General features: G+C 37.7%; 2 protein-coding genes across 4 annotated transcripts in view; one reads left to right on the forward strand and one right to left on the reverse strand.

Annotated features, from left to right (window-relative positions):
• Positions 1–27,201, forward strand: part of LOC137267918 (F-actin-capping protein subunit beta) — a 384,252-nt gene that overhangs the window by 292,098 nt on the left and 64,953 nt on the right. The window lies entirely within an intron of this gene.
• LOC137267914 (protein kinase C iota type-like) overlaps positions 6,332–27,201 on the reverse strand; it is a 76,802-nt gene continuing 55,932 nt past the window's right edge. The window contains exons 7-20 of one of the 3 annotated variants that reach the window (XM_067802358.1): positions 26,793–26,924; positions 26,124–26,223; positions 25,033–25,079; positions 24,058–24,087; positions 21,246–21,260; positions 19,277–19,441; positions 18,459–18,556; positions 17,231–17,367; positions 16,608–16,693; positions 14,980–15,067; positions 9,464–9,589; positions 8,464–8,543; positions 6,773–6,978; positions 6,332–6,513 (exon numbers count right to left, since the gene is read on the reverse strand). In XM_067802358.1, the coding sequence (XP_067658459.1) occupies positions 6,426–6,513; positions 6,773–6,978; positions 8,464–8,543; positions 9,464–9,589; positions 14,980–15,067; positions 16,608–16,693; positions 17,231–17,367; positions 18,459–18,556; positions 19,277–19,441; positions 21,246–21,260; positions 24,058–24,087; positions 25,033–25,079; positions 26,124–26,223; positions 26,793–26,924 (1,398 nt within the window). In that variant the 3' untranslated portion in view covers positions 6,332–6,425. Of the gene's footprint in view, positions 6,514–6,772; positions 6,979–8,463; positions 8,544–9,463; positions 9,590–13,762; positions 14,028–14,979; positions 15,068–16,607; positions 16,694–17,230; positions 17,368–18,458; positions 18,557–19,276; positions 19,442–21,245; positions 21,261–24,057; positions 24,088–25,032; positions 25,080–26,123; positions 26,224–26,792; positions 26,925–27,201 lie in introns of those variants that run through there. The other 2 variants (XM_067802359.1, XM_067802360.1) reach the window with 2 other exon arrangements.

Here is a 27,201-nt window from a genome sequence, read left to right on the forward strand (position 1 = left end):
CCCTTGTGAATGGACAAAACATAAAGATAGACTTAAGAATTAAAAAAACCGAAAACTGTACTCAGCAGAATACACCCACATAAACTCATAGGCAAACATTTGATGATCTAAGATGTATAACAGCAGTAATAAATTCAGCATGTGATAGCAATTCAATTCATCACCATTATAAGACATCCTCCTTATAACGCTCTGCAGTCATGTCAGTAAAACCAGTTATTACAAGCACATCTTACACCTAAGATTTCAGTGTTCGTACTGAAAGTTATAATTTTATTCTGCAAGCACTCATACAAAACCTACTGCGAACACTGGATTTCATATGAAAATGGTGGATATGATGGCATATTTTGATTTAATACCTCATGATATGTCAAAACAACTGCTTTTCACATTTTCAGAAATAGTAATCAAATAAAGTCATACAAAAATAACTGTAACTGATTCTCAACAGTAATGTTTGAGACATTGGTGCACATCATTTTTGTTTTATTATATCCCAAAAGTTTGAAATCAAATGCTGAAAAGAAAAACAGGTTTAACACATGTACATTATCATAAAGGTCTAAGAGCCAAAAACCTTTTGACATAAATCTTAAAATAGTACACAAAGAAGCCATAAATCTAGATTTGGTTGTATAAATATAGGTCTTGACTTTTCATACGTTGAACCCATCTTTCCCATTCAATAACTGTTTTACACCTGTCAGGAAAATAAATACATAATGAATTTCAATGCCATTGAAGGTGGGAGCTCAGTTCAGAATATTTCTTTTCATACTGAAATTAATTTTTCTCTAATTAACTGATGCCCAATTTCTAATTTACATGAAATAGACTTTTTTTTAAAGTTTATAAGAAAATGGCAACAAACTGGGGATTAATTACTTGCTTCCCTCCACTAGCCTGAAAATCAAGGTGCTGCTCCCTCATGACATGTCTTACGTTTCATAACAATGACTAAATTATTAATTGTAAAATCTCAAGGGTACAATACTAAAAATGTTATTCATCACAATCAAACTGTCAAAATGACAAAGTTCATGATTTGCATTTCTGAGAAAAAGGAAAGTTAGATAACCCTTTACATTCCAGACAATCTGATCATTAACACACAAACCTGATTTTAGTGATTACTTTTAAGTACAATGAGGTTTTAACAGGTTTACAAGCTAAGAAACAATTTTGTAACATTTAATGGTCAACACTCCATATGAATATGACTGCACAGCAATTCAAATAAGCTCTTTGAAATGAACTTATTATTCAGAAAAAGGATATTTACATACAAAAACTTCTATCACCTTTAATACATTGGCCAACTAGCAAGATACTTAATAAACTAAAATATATACATATAGGAGCCTACAAAAATAGATACAATATATTCAAACATCCAACCAAAGCAAGATATGTCAAAAACAAGTCACAACGCAGTAATGACAATGTAATGAAATATTGGTTGAAACGAATCTTGATGATTAGTGTCATGTGAGGCTATACAACAATGAGTCTAAAATAACTTAGTGAAAAGAATAAAACAGAACACATCTGCATTTCAATACATTAATTTGAGGGCTTGAATTTTGTAAACAGTACCGGTACCAGCATTTTAAGAGAATACAGGAAGCTGAAAGGTATCATCTAAATATGTCCTAATAGCTAAAAGAGAGAAGTGTAGGCTTTCTATTCCATAGGATGACAAGAATTACAACATTGATCAGTATTGTACCAGTCAGTCTTAAATGCAGAAGCACAAAGCCAGAAGCCTGAGACTGGTGATGATGCTACTCAGTCTTGTCTCAATCTATTAACAGTAATTACTGTAGATGTTTATCGGTATTTGGGCAGGACAGACAAAACGATAATTAAGTGATCAACTCAGGATCAATTGAATTTCAAAAGCAAAAATAAATCCTCATTTTATTGCAGTAGTTTCCAGATTTATGACAAACTGCTTATAAAGCATTTTTGAATCTAACAATCCTGTTACAGAGGCACCACCTCTCCCCATGAAGTTGTTCAGTGCTGGACAGATCTTTGTGTCATAGAACATTTCTCTGACAGTCACACATAACCAATGAGAATGAGTGGTGCAAACAAATCATAATCAGACTAATTCGAAAATCAAACTAATGACAAGGGGAAATAACTGAATGCAGCATCACAACTGAAATGTTGAAAAAAAGGAATCTCATCTACAGAAATAGGACAATAATTCTGGCAGCTATTCCCAAGAGTGACCTTAGCAACAGGTTGTCATAATTTACACTGGTGTGACTTTTTGGAGACCTAAGTTGTCAAGATAAGTATATCATCATGAAATAAGAGAAAGACACGCAAATCTATTTTTTATAAAACCAAAGACAAAAACATCAACGCCAGAGATATGGTCTCTGTCATTGCATACTTTCATGAAATTTCAGTTTTTCAATACTTGCATTTCTTTTGCTGTTCTGTATATTATTGGTATGTTTTCCTCAGTCTGAGAAGTCAAAATTTCAGGAATGAGTACAAAGATTTCACCTTTTCTGTTTCAAATTCATTTAAATTGCAAACAACGTTTCATATCGGCAATGGAATGGCTAGATACAGTACAAATATCTGTGTTAATACCAAATCAAAGGTTTGTTAGTACTTTCTTACTAAAACTATGTGTATGTACATAATATCTATAGCACTATACTGAATATAGAAATCCATGAAACATGCAAATACATAGTTGTGGTTATAAAGGATAAAACGAAGTTTTGTTTCACACCCCTTTTCATTCCAGAAATATCAAAATATGGGACATAAAATATGTGCGACTCACATTGTACCCATGTGGAGAATCGAACCTGGAACTTTGGTGTGATAAGAAAATGCTCAAACCACAAAGCTGCCCCTAGAGCATAATAGTACTGTAAGAGCTCTAACTAGCAGGATGCACCTTGGATCTTTCCAGGGGGACATAGGCCATTTTACGCCACTTTTTTAGTCATATGCCAGCAACAAGTTCACACGATGTACCAATGTGGGAAATCAACCCCGTATCTTCAGGGTGATGAGCAAGTGCTTTAACCACTAGGCTACCCCATCTCCCCGCTGAGCTGATGGAACCAAAACCAGACAGCCCAGGTGCACCCTAGCAACAGTAACATACTGCAATCATGAGTCGGTGAGTGAGTACGGTCTGTGCTGCTATAAGCAATATTCTAGCAATGTCACAGTGGGAACACTAGAAATGGGCTTCACAGGCTGTACCCATGTGAGGGATTTGAACCCAGATCTTTGGCGTGATGAGCAAACGTTTTAACCTTGGGCTACCCCATTGCCCCCATACTGCAATAAATGCTGACCCTGTTCTGGGTACAAAACTTCATATTTGTGATCTGGTCAACTGAATATCATCAAAACACCATAGTTCTAGGTGAACTCTAACTAGTTAGTTAGTGTTAGGGTTCACTAAGAACATTCCTGTTTAATTTCAATACTTCAATGCCATGTTTACAAAACACTATTATCACATGGTGATGCTATACACTGTAATACATACATTGTAAGGAACTGAACTAGAGTCTTCGGTGTGATGAGCGAACACGTTAACCATAAGGCTAGCCCACATTACAATTCAACATGTACAAATTCAGGCACTGTGTACTGAAATTCCATCAAAACATCCTGCACACATTGCAACACACATAAAAATATTCATTTCAAGAAGCAATTATTAACAGGTTATATGTACAAATTGGAGATTCTAGCTGAAACAAAGCTGAAATTTCTACAAAAGCAGCAAATGCAATAATTGAAATATTTTATTATCTACAAAAGAGTAAAACTGACTGACAGCATACTGAACCAGAAACTACCAAAAAAACCAAAACAATGGTAGTTCCACACTATCTTGATGTCGTACACAATCATATGTAGTCAGTGTTATCTACACTTGGTCCTCATGCACACAGCTTAATGTCAATGCCAAACACTCTTCATCTAAAGTAAAACTTGAAAAAATACTGCAAAACCTTCCATAAATGTACTTCAACAACCATCTGACATATTACAACCCCTTGATAACATGAATCCTCTTCTTTAACCTTCAGCACAATGCATGAGTATTCTCGTCTCTTCGGACTAACTGTGACCTGATTATCGAGTGAGCATAATATCACATCATTTTTAGTGCTATCTGGTCAGTATCACAGCAGGAACATCTGACATGATTTTCATGCACTGTACCCATGAGTGAGCTGGGTTTCACGCTGCATTTAGCAATATTCCATTATCACGGTGAGGGACACCTGAAATGGACTTCACACATTGTACCCATGAGGAGAATTAAATGCTTTAACCACTAGGCTACCCCACCATCGCTGTACAGCTGAAGGGGAAGTCCTCTATGTTATAAGCAAACTCTTTTACCACTGATCTTCCCTAAAACCTCTGACTGAGAAGAGATATTATGTTGGCATTTAAAGTAATCTGGGCCAGACAAATCTGTGGTCGGTGTTGTGACAACTGATGGTAAACCAAAAGTCACCGTGTTCTGTAATCTAATTGGTTGAAAAACATGATCAAATGGTATTAGATTCCCAGAAACTGCAAGACTGTTCGCTGCATATTGACACATAGAAACATTGCAAACAATTGTTTTGTTGTGTCATCAACAGTAGTGACGTCATTCAAATCATATTGTGACGTAAAGTTAGCATGACCTCACAAATGAGCAACTCCAGATGCTACCATGGGAACCAGCTGAAACGGCCAGCTGATGACACTTCACTGCTGTACCCATATTCAATGGTGCCAAATGTATTCCCGTGCTTCAAATACTCAATAACACCCGGAAATTGGCCCACACATGATGTTTATCTCCAAATTAAATCCTTCAGGGTGTGAGGTCACAGGTGAGAGTGGGTCTTTCAAATTCACCCTTGATCATAAGCTTCCTTGAACAGCATTGCAGTTGTCCCATGATTACGATAATAGAGATGAAACACCCAAAGAATCAGATTAGATGCTTCTGTGATGAAAGCACTGGGTGGCGCGGATATTCCACAGACCATGCTTGTGGCAAATCCAAAATTCTAACAGAGGATACTAAAACATGATATTGTCGAGAGAAACAACTACTTACAACAGACATTGCTCCATAAGCCACATATGTCCCTTCCAAATACAACAGGCATACTCAGCATCATAAATGGTGGTAAGAAAACCATGACCAGACCAAGAGCCTGGCACGTCAAAGGTATGCAACTCTGAACAGCAATTGTGCTGTTTTTACCACTGGCCATGTGCAGCTCCCACTAAGGGTCACAAATCTCAAAAGCAAATTGTCTGACTTTGACAACTCTGGAATCCTTATCTTATAGCTTCCACAATCAGTATTACTTGTTACTGGATTACCCAGGACACCAGAACCTGACATTACTGCAGGACAGAACTCTGGATACTCTGGTGTCTGTACCCACTCAGCCACCTGTGAAATCTCCAAATCACCCATCAGTGTGGGTATTGTTTCACATCACATCACATCACATCACCAATCCATGTGCGAGAAGTAGTGTGAGAAATGGTATCAACAAAAGGTAACCAAAATTCTACAAATTATTTCCATCCCACCGAATTAAATATTTCATATTTTATAACAGTACATGTATCTTTCATCTAATGAAGTTGCAAAATTCAAGTTTTGTATAACATATTCATCTCATGATCATTAATGCATCAGTTTGAGATCCGAAAGATTGGATAAACAAATATGATTACAAAAGGGGTGATCTGTGAATGACAATATTTGTGGCTTTAAGCTACATATACAATGTGAAGAAATGCACTGCAAGAAATTTCTTTCAATGACACATCAACAGCTGCTTGCCTCTCCATCTATTTCGCAAACACTATCAGTGCAAAGTCATTGTGCGCCATTCTGGTAAGAAATAACTTTTTCAGGTCATCAGTAGGGCTGGTGACATCACGCAAGTGGAAGCCAATACCACGTCATGTCAATATCTTGATTGCAGCTTCATATGACTCCTGAACTATGTTAACATGTGATAATGCCATGTTAGTGATACAATCCATATGTGATATCATTGAGACATCTAAGCAACTGATATCATGTATCAGTGAACTGTTATCATCCTGATATCAAGTTATGGTACCAATATCACCTGTGAGTCTAAATGGTGTAACATACTGTTACTGTACTAAGAGCATCAATATCACAATGATAACACCAGATATCCTGTTCACAGATTTTCTACACGACATTTACAACACTCAATATCGCATTGATCAAACTTAATATAGTTTCCTCTCAAAGCAGTATGTCAAAGTCCTCCAAGATTATCCACACACAGCTTTTACATCAACCACTACGTTACAGCTTCAACATCCAATCGGAATGCTCGGTACATAAGACAGCGCCACCTAGTCTACACACAGTCCTCCATAGACATCAACAATGGATTCACGTACTCAAAGCCATCAAACTCTGATTGATCAATCTTGTCAATTACTTTCCTGAAAAATAAAAAAGGTTTCATCATAAAATTATTTACAGTTCACCTACAACACCAAAGTATAAAGAGTATTTAATGTGGCATGGTTTGTTTCTGACATTTTTTTTATTTCACTTCAAAAATACTTCTAACATATTTATAAACAAAAGATCAATCTCTTTTTAACGATTAGAAATCTCTATGATCTACATGGACATATACGCCAACCCTCTTATCTACCTAACCCTTTTAATCCTGACAGTAAGTAATTGTCTACTCACGGGTCATCAGGGGTGAGTTGGACAGGCTCGTTGGTGAAGGCAGGGTCAAAGTGCTCCAGATCACGGTCTGACTTGATGACAGGTTTGTATGGAGGAGCAATCTGCTTCCTTTCCATCATGTCCCAGTCAATAGAACGGAAAAATGGGTGGGACTGGATGTCTGCAAACCCAGTCTGGGGGTGGCATCCTAGACGTTCCTTAGGGCTCTGAAGTAACCAAATATCAAGAATGGAATGATTTCTGACTGGGCCAGACCAGTTTTATTTCTTGTTTCACTGATAACATTTTTCCAAGAATAAAAAAAATATGAATTAATTCTCCACACTTACAGAAGAAAATCCTAAAAAATTTTATTGGCGAAAAATGTAAACTTCAAAAAAGATATTTTTTTAATTGTTATTTGCCCCATATACCCTTCATAATTTGCCAAATGTAAATGCTCATTGTATTTAAATGTAATATTACTTTAACTAGTAATTTAATTTTCCCCTGGGTGATTTTGTTTTTATTTATTTTCCCATCCTACTTTAGGTTTCCTGAGCACAAAAATCAGTAAAACAAGAAATATAATTGGTCTTGCCCCATGAGAACATCAAATATTTCCAAGGTATCCATGTCGCATAGGCCTCTTAGTGCTACGACTTTCAATATGGCTTTGTTAAGATGTCTTATTACTGTTTCACAAAAATGACATAGCGCCTTCATAATCCTACTGTGTTACTGTATCAAGACATCAATGACATGAAAGCCTCTCAGTGCTACGACTTCTTAACCAGTACAACCTTGTCAGGGTGTCAAAGCAACATGCATAGTAAATATTACATGAACAAACATTAATTTAATAGTCCATTCTAAATATCATGATGGATTAAAACAACCCCTGCCTACTATTTTCTTAATGTGTTACACACACCTGTATCTAGGTATCAATGTTCTGTGAGTGAGTGACTGAGTTCAGTTTTACGCTTCAATCAGCAATATTCCAGCTATATGGCAGCAGTCTGTAAATAACCAAGTCTGGACCAGACAATCCAGTGATCAATGGCATGAGCATCGATTTGCGCAACTGGGAACTGATGACATGTGCCAGCCAAGTCATCAATGTCCTGTAAAGCACCGCGTAATACTACTTCATAAGCAATCTAGCCTTGTCACCATGTCCATGCAACATGTATTAGGGAAGTTTCAAGAAGACATCACATTCTCTATAGACAAGCATGAATGCACAATCCTGTCTACTGTTATCTCAATGAGTTGCTGTAGAGAAGATCATGACTCTCACAATTCTTCACATTTTCACTTGGCGACATGAATTCATTTACTGGCAAATAAGGGTAAAGTTGAGCACCGATCTGACAACTGACCTGTATTAGCAGGTATGAGTGCCACCCACTGACACTTGCCATTTAGAGAGAAGGGGCCCCAGGTTGTCCGTGATCAAGTGTACTATGATGGATGTAGCATGTGGTCTGACTCAGCAAACTGAAGCAATTTCATTGTCATGCACTACAAAGCATCTGCTCCACATTTCACAAACCAAATGGGTTTGCTCACTGCATGCAACACCTACTTCACTACCCCAGTCCAACTTAGCCTTGTTTGCCAGTAATTGTTTAAACATGAACAGATTAATCATAACAAGTGAGTGCTATGGATCTTGTTTTTGATTGCAATGTTGATAACATTAATACCTTGTTAAGGAATCCCTTCAAGACTGATGCAGCCTTTACCGACAAGGAGCGAGGGATTCTGATTGTCTTTTCAAGAATAACTGAAAACAATGACATACTTCACAGTCACAAAACATGACAAGGATACTCTAAATCTGTAAACATAGTATGAAATACACTTTTGATACAGAAAGTCCTTGTGTCTGTAAACACAGAATGTCACTTGCTAATCTGATAAATAAGCTACACAAGTCTGTTAATGTCATGTATACTGTAAACTGTCTTATTTCCGTGTCTTTAAATTTTCATGAGTGATGGTCACTAAACCTTTCCGCGTCTTGCTATTTTTGCAAGGTGATCTTGTTACAGGGGCATCTCTGAATGTTTTTACATGACATGCAGGTGCGTGACTATTAAGGTGTTATAAAATAAACAGATTTGCAAAGTGATTTAAAAACAAATGTAATTAATTTCAGAATTAATCCTTTTTAATTGGGTGTTAGAACAATGAAAATAGAACGTGACTGAGCAGTGTTAATCCAGATTAGCCCAGCCGTGACAAGTGATTGAGCAATGACACCTGTATTGTTTTTGTGTCTTTGACTTACCTGAATAGAGTGTATGATATATCTATATTATCGCATCTTTTTATTCTTGTGTCATGAAGTCTGACACAAAGTTCGTGAAAATTATATGGGCACAAAAATTTGACTGTTTACAGTACTGAGTTAACAAAGAAACTACTTGTATCTGTGAACATAGAATGTCACTTGCTAATCTGATAAAGAAGCTACATATGTTTATAAATGTCATATGCTGAGTTAATAAAGAAACTACATGTATCTGTAAAGATTTTCACACACTGTACCCATGTGGGGCATCTAACATGGGTCTTCGGTGTGGTAAGCCAATGCTTTAATTGCTTGGCTACTCCACCACACAAAGTTGTCAGAAATACTCATCAAATTGATGACAAACATGAAGATCAACATCTGAAGAAAGGTGAAGGTGAAAGCCTCACTCTGGAATAAGTAGTCCTCTGTATTCTGGTCAGGGTTGTCAGCATTTCCAACAACATCAAATGGTGATCGTCCTGCTAACATCTCAAACATCAAGACTCCTAGAGCCCACCAATCTACACTGAAATCTGGAACAGCCACACAGAACATGTTAGATCTATTATAAGTATGTCCACTCATTGGAGAATCTGGGTTAAAACCGGTCCAATGTCAACACAAGCTGGTCGCAAGAGGTGACTTGGTTTGTCTTTGTGAGTGAGTTTTGTTTCAGGTGACTTTTAGCAATATTCCAGCAACTTAACCAAAAATCAACCCCTCCACCCTGTACGTCTTTGTATCCATGCACATAATATCAGTCACTTGATTGTTTGGTCCAAACTTGGTTATTTACCGGCTGCCATTATAAACTTTCAATCACATCACTAAGCAAGACCATCAGTGCCTCTTATGACCAATAAGGTTGTTGGGAACCTTTTCTAAACACATGAAACATTACAACAAATCTCAAAAGTTCATTTGTAATTAGACTACAAGAAATCACACAATTAGTTTCGGGTGATGATCAGCTGCTAGTTTTGTCTGTTTTATAAGACCATGAGTCTATAACACTGAGCAATATGATTCCTGGATCAGTAAGCAGTAACTATTGTGACAGACAATAGAACTTAGTCAAGCATGGTTTGTTAAAGGGCTTCATCCATTGAATGCATGTAGAACACACACTTGCACATTCAAAGAGATCTCAGGTCATCAGTGAGTGAGCGAGCACAAATTTAACTTAAATGGTATCCGTCATCACTGAGGGTTGGCCTTCAAACATCACAAGTATACTGAACCGCAATTTTTAAAAAATGAAATCTCATAAACGTAAGCGTTCATGTTTATATCTTCTATTTAAAAACTTGACAAAAAGAGTTGCATTTCTTTTGCTGTTCAGCATATTACTGATTCTAAACATTCAATTAGCGATTCCTTCAATGCAAAAAACAAAGGATTTATTCTTAGTGTCCTATTTTAAGACAGGAATGAATGACGTGTAGAGTCACAAACATGTTGTGAAAATGAAATGTGCTGAGATGGTAAAATGCTGTGCTTTGAACATAAGCAGTATGAAAAAAGCATTTGACAAATGAAAATTACCCACAAACATTTCACAGGAAGTAATTGTCACTAACAGGAAATATTTTCACACAAATTTGAAAGTACAAAGGGCCTTAATGCATGGAGATGCAAAGATACATTTGATGAGAAATAACCAAAAAAGAGTGAGTGATTGTACAGCTTGTTCAACTTGACATGATCAAGTGAATACTGGTGCAATGCATGACCTTGTCACAACTGGTTGGGTTTATTACTGTAGACGGTGAGCCTTTGTCAGTTATTCAACATGTATGTACAGCAGAGGTAAGGTCGCCGTTTAATGTTCTATGCTCCCCTATTCAATGAGTTAACTTAACCTACCGGGTCATGCATATGTAGAGTACTTCAGGTCAAACTGACATAGCTTTAGTGTTATATTGTCAGCAATATTTCAGCTATGCCAAAACCCTTCACGGTGTAAGACAAAAGATGGATTTCTGAATCAGATTCAGTACATTTTGGTCACATGTATATTCTATGTGGCCTATTATTACCTGTGCTGGACTCAGACTATGAACATATGGGTAAAGTATGTTGCCTATCATTTTATCTTATCACACAGAAATGTTGTTTCCTAACTGGATGAGTGCCAATGCATTGAAATGTACCCTGTTGCCATGGGCAACTCATTCAGTACTTTGTGGTGGTTACATCTTCATATCGAATAACATAGATGCACAGAAAGTATTAATGTTTTGTAAATGCACATCGTTGGAAGGGAGATAACTCTAAATCTGTTTTTCTTGTGTTGTGTGTAAAATCTAGTGATGGCTACGAAAAAGTATGACTCGCATTCCAATAAATAAATTATGACAAAATGCTAAATGTGTCCCCGTGAAAATTACAAAGATGAATTACACAGTGGCAATTTTACCAAGACAATACCTGCAGGAAAAACAGCAAGATGCAAGATTCAAATCGTTTGATTGACACAGGACGGCTGAAGTGTACAATCTGATACCCATGCTTCAAACCGTTCAAAATTAACATTGAGATAATTGGTAAGAAAAATATGTTGCTCACTGGTCCCTCAGGGCCCTTGAGTTTCAGGGAACATGAACAAACATGGTGGGTACATGAATCCATATCCCCCTCGTGATCAGTGAACAATTTATAATATCAATGAAACTAAACAACAGTTTCACTTTACTCCTCTTCAGAACAGAGTCTAAGTCACTGTATATATTGTGTGGCTGCTTGTTAACTTTTCTAAGATTACACTATGTGAAGAGTTTTACTTTATTCGCTCTTCAGACCAGGGGCAAAGTCGCTATACACATTGTGACATTAACAGACATTATCTGAAAAAGGTAGCCAAGTATAAGTTCATAGCATGAGCAACAATCTGTGAGGATAGCCTAGCATAGGTCATGCACCATCCCATACGGATTAGTCAACTCTCATGACCAGCATGGATGCATTTCTTTCCATACCATTTGCAATCAAACACGAACAATCAAAGAAACTAACCTAAATCACATTCTGATGTACTTGTGCTTTGGTTTAAACTCAAGAAAACATGCTAAGAGAGTTATAGGATGCCTAAAAGTCAAAAGTCACATTCACAAGAGATAAGTGGTCGGTTTCATCAGTGTTTAGTAATCATGGTAAGTCAAGAAGAAGAAGGTCCCATATGATGTGGTCCAAGACGATTACTATTTTGGTAAAATAAACAGTCTCAGCAAGAGTACGGCTTTGACTCTCTTTGTTATAATGCAGGTACTAGGAAACTAGCATCACCATTGTTCTGTGACACAGGGCAGAGGTATGGAACTGACCTACCATAAAGTTTGATTATTAAACTGAATCTAGAAATCAAACCCATGCTTGGTCATCGGATCATGGCACAACAAAACCTACTAGAATGAGTATAGCTCTGTTTGACTACACATTGGAAATCCATTCAGAAATTCAAACACAATCTGCAAATCCTAGAATAACAAAGGGACATAACTCTAAACATGTCCATACTATCCACACTATACAGACATCAGCACCAACTGATCAACAACTGACAGAATATCATGATGGGTAACAACAGAAATGGGCTTCACACTAGGTACCCATGTGGGGATTTTAGCTACAAGGTTTCCCCACTGCCCCCAGATCCTCAAAGGAAGTGGCTCTGAAGGTACCAATAATCAAATCAAAAATATATCTTGGCATCAGTATCTGTCAAATAAAATCTGTCAAACATCACATGCTTGCCTTGCCACCCCTATAGAAAGCAGTTATGAAGGTGCCAGTATACAGATTAAAGATGAAACTAGGAAACTGTATCAATCAAAATTAGGCAAAAAAATAATCTTTCCATTTACTTTTTTTAGAGACCTTAAGGTTTTAAAAACAGACAAAGGTTGTGTAAACAATAAAACATGCTCCATTAGTGTACAATGAGAAATATTCTGTAAGTTCTAAAGTGCTACAAGTAGTTACACATTCTCGTTCTATAGATAAACATTACTGAGAAAGGAATGATGACAAAAAATGTGATGGAACAAGCAGGAATAACAAGGCGTATGATTGGCTGACACCAAGCCTGATTCTGATTGGATAATGGTTTTGCATTCACTCTACTTTGTCTAACAACTTCAAGACACACAGAACAGTTCTGTCTTAATTTTAAATTTTTGTCAAGTAATCAAAGTATTTTGAAAAAAGTTAATTTTTCTCAAATTTTTATATAACTTGTGGTTCATTACCTCAGACTCGTTTTGAGATTCAATCGTATTTTATCAGAGGGCCAGACAAATTCAATTACATGTTCATTTACAGACTCTCAATATTGTTTCCACACTGCAAATATGATGACGCTCTGCAACTTCCAATACTCCGAAACAAATTATCAGATAAGAAATCTTGTTAAGAAATTGAAATATAAAATTAGAATGGTGTTTTAGGTTTGTAAATTTCAGGATTAATATGATAAACAAATTCAATGTTAGATAAAAACAAAAACAAAGCAAAACTGATCATTGACTGAATGAACTGAAGCAAATGACCAAAATTTGACCACAGATTTAGTTTATTACTTGATTCATAAATATTTAGCTGCCATAACTGATGTCCTTGAATATTCATTTAATACATTAATTTTTTTACCTGCTGTCAGTCATTTTGAATGAAAACAATCCATAACATAAGATGTAATTTGTCTGGCCCTCATGTCACAGAAAGTGGTTATCGTTTATGATGACTGGTTAAAACCTTATGGACTTGAAAAACATTGACAACCTTTTTAGTGTATACATACCAAGTGCAACCAAATGTAAATATGAAGTTGTCAAACAAGTTTTGTACAATCTGAACACTATTTATCACACAGTATTTCTCAATACCGTAATCCTCTCCCCGTAGAACCTCTGGTGCTATGTAGTTTGGAGTTCCGCAGAATGTGTTAGTCCGGTCGCCCGGCCACAATCCTTCCTACGATACGCAAATCAAGAAAACACATTGAATCTTTGCCATCTAACTAAACATGACAGCAGCTTGATAATGGATGATGCCTTTACCAGGTGGTGGGTGCACAAGGGCTGCACAACCTTTTACCCGCTCTGCTAATGAACTGAAATATAAGTCATCCTATCTACTAACTTTGATGGAATTTAGATTAAAATGAAATAGATTTGTATCTGCAAAATAGTTAGAAATTAGTCACTGGTAAGGAAAATATGTGTCTTAGCAGATAACAAATGTTCCAGGTCAATCTAAACTCCAACAAAGTCCCGACAAGCATTCAAATGAAGGGGCTGTCTGCACAAATTAACTTCTCAAAACAATTATCAGATAATGCAAATACATGTAGTTGAACTGGACAGAGCAACTTTGGACATAATGAAACTGTCATCTTAGAACGAAAAAACAAAAATGTTCCCTGCGTGGGTTTAGCAAAAGACTGATTTGAAGCTGACCTGCAACAATAGCTGTAACATTGGATCACGGATGCCTCTCATGCTACAATCAACTTTCATTTCATTGAAAATCTCAATTCAATCTTATACAAAATGGACGATTTCAGGATATGGAACTCCCAAGTACATGGATGTCTGACAACTGTCACAATCAGGCCATGGACAGGTAGCATAGTCTTAGAATTCTATAGCTGCCTCATAAAAAGACATTAATACACAATGAATCCTAACATTAACTTAAAATATATGTTCAGGATTAAACTTGAGAAGACTCTGATCACTGACATCAAACTTCAGGAAAGCGATTGTTGATGCAATTCATTACGTCCGACAAACTGCCTGTATTTCCACAAACATGAGACCCTGATAATATCTTTCGTTTCATTGATCCATTCATACAGACAACCCCTTCCATCAGCCAGGCATCAAATGAAAGACGAGAATGCTCGCGCCCAGGACACACGTACCATATTCCTCGCCTCGTAGTATTTCTGGTGCAATATAGTTTGGTGTGCCGCAAAATGTCCCAGTGGTGTCTCCAGGGCCCAGCCCCTCCTGATGTTGTGAGAATGTCAATGAATCAACTCATACACGTCATGCATGGGGGAACACCATCTTATTTAAAACCACTTGTTTTACTGGGACATTATCCTCAAGAGAGAGTATGGTCTTCCGCCACTTTTAGTACTATTCAACAGGATCAACGACTGGGTAGTGCAGTTTGGTCTTTTTAGGTATGACTGAGTGAGTATAATTTTTGGCCACTTTTAGTAATATTCCAGCAATATAACAACAAGGTATGCCAGATGGGCTTCACACATTGTACTCCTTTTGGGAATCAAACCTCAGTCTATAGAGAGATGAGTGAATGCTTCAGCCACTGGGCTAACCCACCGCCCCAGTTACACCAAATGACATGGATTGACAACCAAGACATATTTCAACACAGCAGTCTCAGCACCAAACAAACATGATATTGCCTTTATTTTAATATAGAATTACGATCATGGAATGGTTCTCAAATGTAGCTTTGTGGCTAAAGCTTTGGCTCATCACACCAAAGCCCCGAGTGTGATTCCGTACATAGGCACAATGTGTGAAGCCCTCGCTGTGATATTGCCAGAATATTGCTGAAAGTGGATTTAAACCATACTCACTCACTCGCGAAGGTTACATCAATCCATATCATTGGGGTATAATGCCACCCACGACAGCCAAAGTAGTAATCAAGGTACCGCTTATTACTGGGCACCTAGCCTCAACCCTGCAATAGACCTGATGGTGTTCGTGCAACAAGCACCCATGCAGTCCAGGTGCTACATGTATCTATGATGCTACAGAAACACTAGAATACAGGAATGAATGCACAATGACGATGACATGATTCATTCATGCAGATGAAATATCATTGGAACATTAAACAATTTTCTGATGAATTTAAACAAATGAATATATTCAGTGATATTTATCATATAATTTGTTTACAGGAATATCTAGATGTCTCAAACAATTCTTCTTTCCCTTCAAGGCATTATATTTTCATGAAAGTAGTCCCACTATCTCTCACAAAACAGGAAAGTTTAAAACATTGACTAATTCTGAAATGTTGCTGAAAGCTTACAAATTCAAAACCTAAAGACAAATTCTTTTAAAAGGATTTGCTTTTTTATTTTCTCTTACTGAAATTTTAATGCATACTTAACTTTCACAAGTAAGCTAAAGGCTGCCACTGGTTGGAAATTCCAGTATTAGTATATTGCATAGATACATAACTAATAACACAACAAAGAGTAGTATATATCAGCATAGTATTTCCATCTTTTATGTTTGTAGCTCATGAATGAGTTCAGGAGTTTAATAATCATTCTTTCAATGATATTCACAAAATTCAATGCCACATATTTAGATGATCCATGGATACACAAGATCTTCCATTGTATTTGTATCAAGGGGTCTAAATTGTAAACTTTAAACGAAGCCTTTCATGATTAATTCCAAGACAGCGTTAATGTGAATTTCAATGGCAGCCCCAGCATAAAAAAAGATATTTACACAACAAATGACGTGATGGCAGAGGTAGAAGTTTGTTACATACCTTGCACATACCATAGTCAGTCAGTTTGATGTGGCCTTCAGCATCCAGAAGAACATTGTCCAGCTTCAGATCTCGGTACACTATCCCTGAATTCACACAGCGAGTACGTGAATTTCTCACCTTTTTCAGCAACGTTATATCATTATATTAATGCTTATCTTACCTCACACATAAATATCATGTTCTGATTGGCTGAGTGAACAACTCATATTATTTGCATCATAATAGGGGCCATTTCGGGAGATGAATTTAAGACTAGCAGACCTGAGTAGGGCTAAATAACACTTTAAATCAACTTTCAGGGAAAGACACCATGAGAAAGAAATCCTTGCAGAAATCTTTCATGCAAACCTCAAAGCTTAAACTGACTGATTCATTGAATGACCAACACACTAATAAAACAATTTTGGTGAAATCAATTAAATTACAAAAGTTACTTCAATTAACTAATAATATTACAAATGGATGCCATGGGGTGCACGTTAGAGATTCCTGATGTGCCTCTTGTTGTGGATCGACTGGACTTATAGGCACAGATCCTAATCCAGTGGTTGTCACAATATGGGTGAAATATCACCGGGGAGACAGTAAACTCAATCATAATCCAGACACATTATCTTTACCTCTCTCATGTAAGTAGTTCAGTGCCAGACAGATTTCAGCACCATAGAACCTGGCATGTTCTTCTGGCAGACGGCGTTGTCGCTGCATGTGGAACATGAGGTCGCCGCCATTGACAAACTCTATCACAAAGAACAGCCTGGGCAAAATAAAAAAGTTGATTACAGAAATGTCATACAGGCCAAAGAAATAATCAGAGACCAAACTTTTAAATTTTTGCTGAGCAATGATTTCATTTTTCATTTATGGTTTGATTCACAGGAATAACTGTGATGAATAACATGATGAAATGGTTTCCTCATGTCTGATGTTATTCATATTTAATTGCTTACCTAAACATAAAAGACAGAAATACACAGAAATACAACATTGATCCTCCAATGCATGTAAATAGGATGTTCTAGAATGAAGACTTGAACTATTCTAACATGAATTATGATCATACTGAAGCTGACTTCTTTGACAAATAGAGCAGTGAGTGGGAGTGAGTTTGGTTTTACGTCGCTTTTAGCAATATTCCAGCAATATGACGGCAGGGGACACCAGAAAATGGGCCTCACAAATTGTACCCATGTGGGGAATCGAACCCAGGTCTTCGGCGTGACGAGCGAACGCTTTAACCACTAGGCTACCCCACCGCCCCAACAAATAGAGCAGAGTTAATAACAATATCAATAATCATGGTCATTTACAAAGCACCTGTTTCTACACACATATGCATGCTCAAAGCGTCAACCTTTTACTAATTAATGAAGATCACGTGTGACGTGTGCTTTGTTATGTGGCAGGACAAAAGTCTAGAAACTCTCAGAAGTCAAGCTACCTAGCATGGCCACCTATTCCTGGGCTGTTAGTGACCCAAGTTGCTTAACTTCAACTTGTGACCACCCAAAGCACCACACATCATCACTTGTCTAAAATTAGTCTATTTAGTCAGATAAATATAGTTTCTCCATGCACAAATCAGGTCTCTTCCCATGAAGCAATTGTCCACACTTCAGTCTGTGTCACTGCATGGGAGCTGTATGTCTGAACAAGTGACTGTGTGAGTTTAGTTTTAAGCTGCTTTTAACAGGGGGCCACCAGAAATGGGCTTCACACACTGTACCGATGTGGGGAATCAAGCTTAAGTCTTCAGAGTGATGAGTGAACGCTTTAAGCACAAGGATACCCCACCACCCCTGTACCTGAATGAAGATGGTGTTACTTGATGGAAGGGCCTCTGCCTACCTGCTGGGAGACTGGAAGCAGGAATGAAGTCCTACAAGAAACGGGTAGTTTGTGGCAGTTTCAAACACATGTTTCTCTGTCTGAACCCAGTCGATATCCTGCAACAAATCACAGTAGAGGTCCACGGATATATCGTACACAAAATCATGTACATATTTTGCAGAACAACTGATCTTCAACTGTCTTAGAGACTATTCTAAAACATTTCATAAATACAAATCACCTACACCAGACATCAGATTCATTTCGTACTAAACACAGTAATCTGCAAATTGGCCGATAACCTGACCTCCCTACAGACACTTCTGAACCATCATCCATACAGACCCTCAAATTCAGGAGTCTCTCGTGTCTTTGAACTTTGGTGACCTCGCTGGCAAATGCAGTCACACAAATGTGTGCGTCCAGAACGCACAAACGTAGAGAATGGATGCAGAAAAACATTTCACCGAGTCCTGACGGATGCTCAACATTGTATCAACAACACGCCTATGACTTTGGAAAGTGTTTGGGTTTTCTTTCTTTCAGTGCATCGTTTCATCCATCAGGCCATATGATCAATTGTTCAATCCAGGCACAAAAGAAATTAGCCAAATGGACAGTTCTCTACACCATTACTTCACAGGACCCTCACACTACCTGCAAAGACCACTAAAACTAACAACTGAGGGTCCCTCAGACCCCAATTTCAAGAGTTGAGGTAAACACTGTATATCCCTGTATATCCCCTTGTTGTTAACTCTGATCTTCAAACTTTTATGTCTCTTGCCTCATGTGACATCAATAAACAGATCTTCATGTCCATGACCTTCACTGACCTCATCATCATTGACCAACTCCTTCTTTATGACCTTCATGGCGTAGATACGCTTGCTCCTCTTATGTTCCACCTGCAGTACTTTGGCGTAGCTCCCGCGGCCAATCACACGAAGCAACTGGAACTCATCCATTGTCATCTGCTTGCCATCATCACCTGGTGAGGTCTGTAACAAGTAATAGTGAGTGAGTGAGTTTAGTTTTACGCCGCACTCAGCAATATTCCAGCTACATGGCGGTGGTCTCTAAATAATGGAATATGGACCAGAAAATCCAGTAATCAACAGCATGCGCATTAATCTACCCAACTGGTATGCGATGACATGTGTAAACCAAGATAGTGAGTCTGACTCCCTCATCCCTTTAGTCACCTCTTACATGTGTCAACCAACTCAGAGAGTCTGACTCCCTCATCCCATTAGTCACCTCTTACATGTGTCAACCAAGTCAGTGAGTCTGACTCCCTCATCCCTTTAGTCACCTCTTACATGTGTCAACCAAGTCAGAGAGTCTGACACCCTCATCACATTTGTAGCCTCTTACATGTGTCAACCAACTCAGAGAGTCTGACTCCCTCAACCCATTAGTCACCTCTTACATGTGTCAACCAACTCAGAGAGTCTGACTCCCTCATCCCTTTAGTCACCTCTTACATGTGTCAACCAACTCAGAGAGTCTGACTCCCTCATCACATTAGTAGCCTCTTACATGTGTCAACCAACTCAGAGAGTCTGACTCCCTCATCACATTAGTAGCCTCTTACATGTGTCAACCAACTCAGAGAGTCTGACTCCCTCATCACATTAGTAGCCTCTTACATGTGTCAACCAACTCAGAGAGTCTGACTCCCTCAACCCATTAGTCACCTCTTACATGTGTCAACCAACTCAGAGAGTCTGACTCCCTCATCACATTAGTCGCCTCTTACATGTGTCAACCAACTCAGAGAGTCTGACTCCCTCATCACATTAGTCGCCTCTTACATGTGTCAACCAAGTCAGAGAGTCTGACTCCCTCAACCCATTAGTCACCTCTTACATGTGTCAACCAAGTCAGAGAGTCTGACTCCCTCAACCCATTAGTCACCTCTTACATGTGTCAACCAACTCAGAGAGTCTGACTCCCTCATCACATTAGTCACCTCTTACATGTGTCAACCAACTCAGACAGCCTGACTCCCTCATCACATTAGTCGCCTCTTACATGTGTCAACCAAGTCAGAGAGTCTGACTCCCTCAACCCATTAGTCACCTCTTACATGTGTCAACCAAGTCAGAGAGTCTGACTCCCTCAACCCATTAGTCACCTCTTACATGTGTCAACCAAGTCAGAGAGTCTGACTCCCTCAACCCATTAGTCACCTCTTACATGTGTCAACCAAGTCAGACAGCCTGACTCCCTCATCACATTAGTCGCCTCTTACGACAAGGATGGGTTACTGAAAGCCAGTTCTAACACAGACAGAAACTATACAACTGCACATCTCTGCTCCTAACAAGTGATTTTAAGCTGCTGGTCCTATTCACTTCAAACTTCAAACTAATCAATGAACTGGTGACACAATACCAAACAGAAATACTGGTTTCATGGATGCTGTGCTAAGTGAACAGGTGAATATGGTGAAACCATGTAGAAATACAACCACTTTGCCATTTTGAGGATTCAAATCCAGCTCTGAAGCTCCACACACCAAGAGAATTTGTGATTTGGTGAGTGAGTGTGTTTAATTTTACCCCACTGTTTGCAACATTCCAGCAATATCATATCATGGGACACTAGAAATTGGCTTCACACATTCTACCCATGGGTGGATTCTAACCCGGATCTTTGATATGACAAGCAAACGCTTTAACAACAAGGCTACCCCACAAACTTTGAAATTCGGTTCTCCAAATGCAACATTACTTCAAATTAACATTTCTGGCTACAGGAGATACTATGAAGGAATAAAGAAACATCCACAATACTTACATCAACTTGCACGGTCTGTAAATAAAACAAAGGTGACTTTAAAACACAGCTGTAATACGTGGATATGATTCTGAGCGAGTGAATATGGTTTTTACATTGGTTTTATCACATTGAGGCATACCAGAAGTGGACTTCACACATTGTGCCCAAATGGGTATCAAAACTGCATCTTCAACGTCACAAGCAAACACCTTAACCACTAGGCTATCCCGCCAACTGAGCTACATGATCTTATGAACTCTTTTTGTGTAGGAAAGAGTCAATCAACATTTTCAACTAATTCTATCCACTCTCATGAAAAGACTTTTGCAAAATACTAAACAATTTATTATCATCACTAGAATCGCGTATGATCAGAGATCATAAATATCAAAGAAAACCATTCTCCACTTTTGAAAGTCAAAGTTCAGAGGAACCATGATTAAAAAAACCCTGCCTTATTACAATATTTCTAAAGATAGAACTGTTCTTACACACACACAAAAAAACCCAACAAAAACAGTTCTCATAATAATTTTTAAGAAATAACAACAAAATAATAAAAAAAAATTGTGTCTCCATATATATTTGAAGCACTGGTACACAAGATCATTTGATCATTTAACCAGCAAATGAAGCACAGATATCACTTTTCTGCATTATACAAAATATGATAACAATAAAAATGTATTTCGTATGACAGCCTCTCTCTTCCTTCTGCATGTTTGTCATGCACAGCAAAAAGAGGCCCTTGGTTCTTTTGCTTCATTTTGAAATATTCCTCCCTATAATTTATAAATAAGCATCAATAATTTACTGTTTCACTCAAGATTGCATATATTTGAGACTGTATTCTAGAAACCATCTGTGAAACCCTTCACGTACATGAGAGTCATTGTTTCTGTTATGGATTCAAACTTTTTTCAAATTTGTTTTTGATCCTGTGTAGACAAATCACATCTACTGATACTGATTGGAAATAGGTTCAATTATGATAATTGGAAATACAAATTATAAGAGTAACATGGGTTGCACAAAATTAGAAATGCACTTCAAAATCTATTGAGATTTAAAAGTTTTCACCAACATCGTGGATAATGCAGAATAATCTGGACAAGGGGAGATAAGCAGTGACATGACCCACAAAAAAAAAAAAAAGTGGCTGACAATATTTAGGAACAGCACAGCATGCAGATACAGGACCTGACATTTATCGTGGAGGCGTCTACACATTATTTGTGATCCTCTTATTTGCCTGGATTTGTTCTTTTGTTCTCTCTGTCATCAGTAAACTCAACATTAATTTTCACTGTTCATCTATATTCATCCATCCCAGTATTCTGTCTACCCATTTTCACAAAACAATGATCTATTCCACTCTGTACCCACCTTATCAGGATTATCTCCCCATTCTCGATCTACTGATTCAGTTCTTTTCTCTCCTTCCCCTGAAAGTCCTTGCCTTACCCATACAGTGTTCTCGTCAACACTCCTACTCACTTATTCCCTCCCTACACCGAAAACCAGCTATCTCTAACAATCCATTGTTTTCTGTATCCTGATGATGACCTTGACCTCTGACCCATCTTATCCCTGTCAAGTTCTCCTTTTCTCCATCCCATCCTATGATAAATGCCAGGTCTCTGAGGGGACAACACAGCACACAGTGAGTGGTCTATATCCTTGCAATGATATGTTGTTTAAGGCTGCACATTCTTTGCAAAGACCAGATAGTATAACATAAAATAATACAAAAATGGTGCATGTTTCTTGCATGTGCCAAAAGCGCTGGAGATGAATCTGGAAAGACATTTTTCAAGTACAGTAGGAATCACTAAACAAATGCATCTTAAGTTGTGACTTGAATATTGGTAGATTCTCATGTGATGTGATCTGCATCGGTAGACTGTTCCACATTACTGGACAGGCTTTTGAATAATACATGAATAACATATGCGTTGAACAAAGATTCGAAAACATTCTCCCTTAAATCATTTAAACATGTCACCAGTGGAAACTGTTACTTAAACTTAAACATACCTATGAAATATCACATACCATATCTTCATACATGCATTTATGAAATATCACTATCAGCTTTTAACCAACGAACCATAACTGATTTTAACAGAATATAACAGAATTAGTTAGATACCAATGAGAATATTTCAGTCACATCAATGCCTGTCATAATGCTGTTTAATTACTGATATACAGCTATCTGATGTTTTCAAATTTGATGAAACCTATGAGCGCTCACCAGGTACTGATTTCCTGAAACAAACCGTAAGTCTGAATTTTCACTTAAGTTAGAGATTTTACTCAAATTTGAAAAAATACATTTCCCAGAATGACTTGAAATTGATATTTAACTCAAACATATTAGACAATTTTGGTTTGGTCGATAGATTACTTAAGTTGTTTGGGCTTTTTAGTTAAAAATGCTGATAAACCAAAGTCATAATCAAGCACAATGTGGGACTAGAACTTAGAATCTTCAGTAATCCCATGTCCAAAGTACACAAGTAAATATCTGTGTTTAATACTAGACGCTGTGCACATCTGGGAGAAAAAAAAGACAAAACTCCCCAACACCAATCATGTATAGAAAATGAATCATGTACAGACGATTATTTCATACACACCCCAACCTATATAAACTTCATAAAAAATGAAATAAAATGAACAAAAATACACATAAAACTAATAAGCTGTGAATGCTATTCCCTTGAATAATCATAAAAGCTCTGTGCTGTCAACACAAAAAAGCAAATAAATATTGTGGAAAGCTTGCACAGACCCAGGTGTATTGACAAGGGAGATAACTCTCTACCTCAGTGAAAGCAGGTGTTTCTTCCTCTTCCTTCAGGAAAGTACAACAGAGAATACATGTAGACAGTTGGGAGGGAAACAACAATTCGGTCATAACCAGTGTGTTAAAGGGGGACTCTCCTATGAAAATGAAATATCCAATCACAAAACTGAGTGGCTGACCTTGAGCTGATGCTAAAAAGTCTTGACCATAATTGGTGATGTGTCACATTATGTGACACAAAGGTTTCCATGAGCAAGTACATCAAATGTTATTCTCCTGTCACTGGCAAAAGGCTTACGAATGTTTCCTGACAACTTGTGGAGTCCCCGTTTAACTTACTCTAAACCTATGTGTTATTGAGGGTGAATACATCTTCAGGAAATTCAGGTGTTACTTCAGAATTTGTATTAGGACCAGGCCATTTTTATGTCTAGTATTAAGGATTCTGTACTCCAATATAAAATCACCAGTTAAGTAATATTCCATGTAAATACAAAACATAATTTACTTTTGGCATATTAAGAAGAGTATAAGGAGCAAAAAACAATCAAAAACCTTTTTTTTCAGAAAGTCAACAAAAATATTGACCGATCCGAAAAACAAGAAATAAAATTGGCCTTGTCTTAAAAGAAGTTCATCCAAGACATAAAAGATATCATAAAATGGATTCTCTACTTCTCATCCTTCATAGAATTGATTATCCGGTGCATTAGATCTCCTCCTGTAATCATTTCTGGTATGTCATATGCTCATCCACTCACTACCACAGTTTGTGAAGTGATGCTGCCATTCGTATCTCCAACCACTAGCACCCCACAGGCACACTAGTGTAATATGATTGCACTTACATCTCACTGTGTCAGTCAAAGTCATCTCAAACAATGGTTACAGGGTGTTTAAACAAAACAATGGAGACATAATACACTTCATTACTGGGGATGTGAATGCCAAAAGCATCATTTTAATACATAGTCTTTGTGAGTCAGTACATACCTCCTTGCCTGGCTCGTAGGATACACTGTTAGAGGCTGCTCCTGAAACTGAGTGAGTAAGTGGGGTGTGTTTTAATGTTACCTGGAACATGTCATTGCAAAGAAGGGAGGACAAAGTAATGCAAATCACAGGTGTTTCATCACTTTGACTAAAATGAATAGGTTATACAAAAGATTCATAAATGGATCTAGATATTTAAGCCTATCCAAGGGATGCAACTCTTCAGTCTTTAATAATCAAGCCAATCCATTCAGTCTCCTCTCACATGATCAAAGGGGACATACGTACTGACCCTGTGTACCGATGGGTTTAACAGACAGGTAGCTATGTATGGGGAGCAAATGGCAAGCTGGCTAAACAGTCAGGCTGGTGATCCAGCGAGGCTGAGGTGTTGGGATCAAGCCCACTTGTGACCAGGTGTAAAAACCTTGGAGTCCGCGTTGTGTGACTCTTTCCGAGTTGTTACAATCCCTAGTCTACAGTACATAACCCTGTGCACTTAAAAGAACCCACAAATGGTGGCCACATGAATACGTGCAGACACCTAGTTGTGGGTACAGCAATGTGCAGTGAACTTTGACTAAGTACTGTGACTATGCGTCCATGTCCATCCATCTGTGAATGGGTATGGGTGAGAAAAGGACGAGAAAGCCAGATTTGTTATAAGCAAGGAGTGTAGAGAAAGGGACAGTCAGGTGTGTGAGAAAGCATGGAGACAGTACAGGTTAATGAATAAACAACTTTCTTGGCGCGTGTGCACATGATACTCAAACACCTGGCTGTGCCTTTCTCTGCACTCCTCCTTCGTAATAAACAGTGAACTGTGTCAATATTTTAATGATAGTTTGTGAAACAACTTTTTCATTAGGACAAAAATTCTGCGAAAACCTCATAGAGTTGGCAGCATGTTTTGATTATGATCAGCGTTTCATTGAGTATGTTATGCTTATTCGTTTTCGAGTTTCATTCCAATTCATCGGTCCGCCAAACGGACTATAGCTGCATGGATTAATATATCCTATTATCCTGGCTTTACCAAGGGATGCAACTCTTCAGTCTTATATATATCCTATTATCCTGGCTCCACTAACCTGAGACATTGTTCTGATGGGAGTTGCCATTCTCTTCAATGCCGCTGCCAGCACCACTGTTACTCTTGTCACTGTCGTATGCCGGGCCCTGTAATGGCTCCTGTGAATATAGACATTTATTATACAATTGTGGCACATCATATTTAACTTCAGAAACAAAACTAAATAACTGTTGAAATACTGTTCAATTTTTAAAACTGTATTATTGATGATTTATATCTGCTATGTATTTCTCAGCTTCATGAAATAGTTCAGTATGTAATAATTATCTTTGGGGATTAATATTTGCTAAGTGATTCTCAGTTTCATTGGTTCATGTTATAGACAGACTGTTAAATACTGAACAAAACTTGGCATGAGACTGATCATTATTTAATCCTTCTCTTTGATAATTATCAGTTATAATAATTATAATTTACAATATCAGTTACACCAGTCCTATTAGTGATAGATTGCTACATCTCCCAAGCTGACAACAATAAGTCTCCATACTGTCCAGATATTAGTTACAATTAGTTCAACTATTCATAGTAATGATGAAGTACACTTCCATTTTAATGAGATAAAACAATTAAACAAATAGTGAATCTGCAAAACAGGGGAAATAACTCTTTTGAAAAACAATGTACCACAAGAGAAAAACTTAGGCTTAGCAGTTGTTTTACTTACCACCGGACCACCACATGCTTTCTTCACGAGTTTATGACAGCGTTTATGCACTAAGAGTTTACACTGGATACACTTGAATCCCTGACGGCCCAATCCCCAGATCCGGTCGGTACAGAACGAGCAGAACGCCTTCTGCAAACAATAATCACAAACTCAACAATATCATGAACAAACCCACAACAAGAATCAAATATTTTTCAACAATGCATAACTTCGCTGATCACATCACATGTGCTGTTGCCGTTACTCACCATCAGGAAAACATTTTTTACAACAAAAACACAATTATTAAGTTCGCATTCATGGTTTATTCAATAAGTGATGCCAGATTCTGTGCTAAATATATTGAAATGACGTATGGTTCAGCATCAAACAAAGTAACGAAGGGAGTTTAGTTTTAAGCTGCTTT

Source organism: Haliotis asinina, chromosome 16 (genome assembly GCF_037392515.1).
Source record: "Haliotis asinina isolate JCU_RB_2024 chromosome 16, JCU_Hal_asi_v2, whole genome shotgun sequence".
In the NCBI taxonomy this organism is placed as follows: Eukaryota; Metazoa; Mollusca; class Gastropoda; order Lepetellida; family Haliotidae; genus Haliotis; species Haliotis asinina.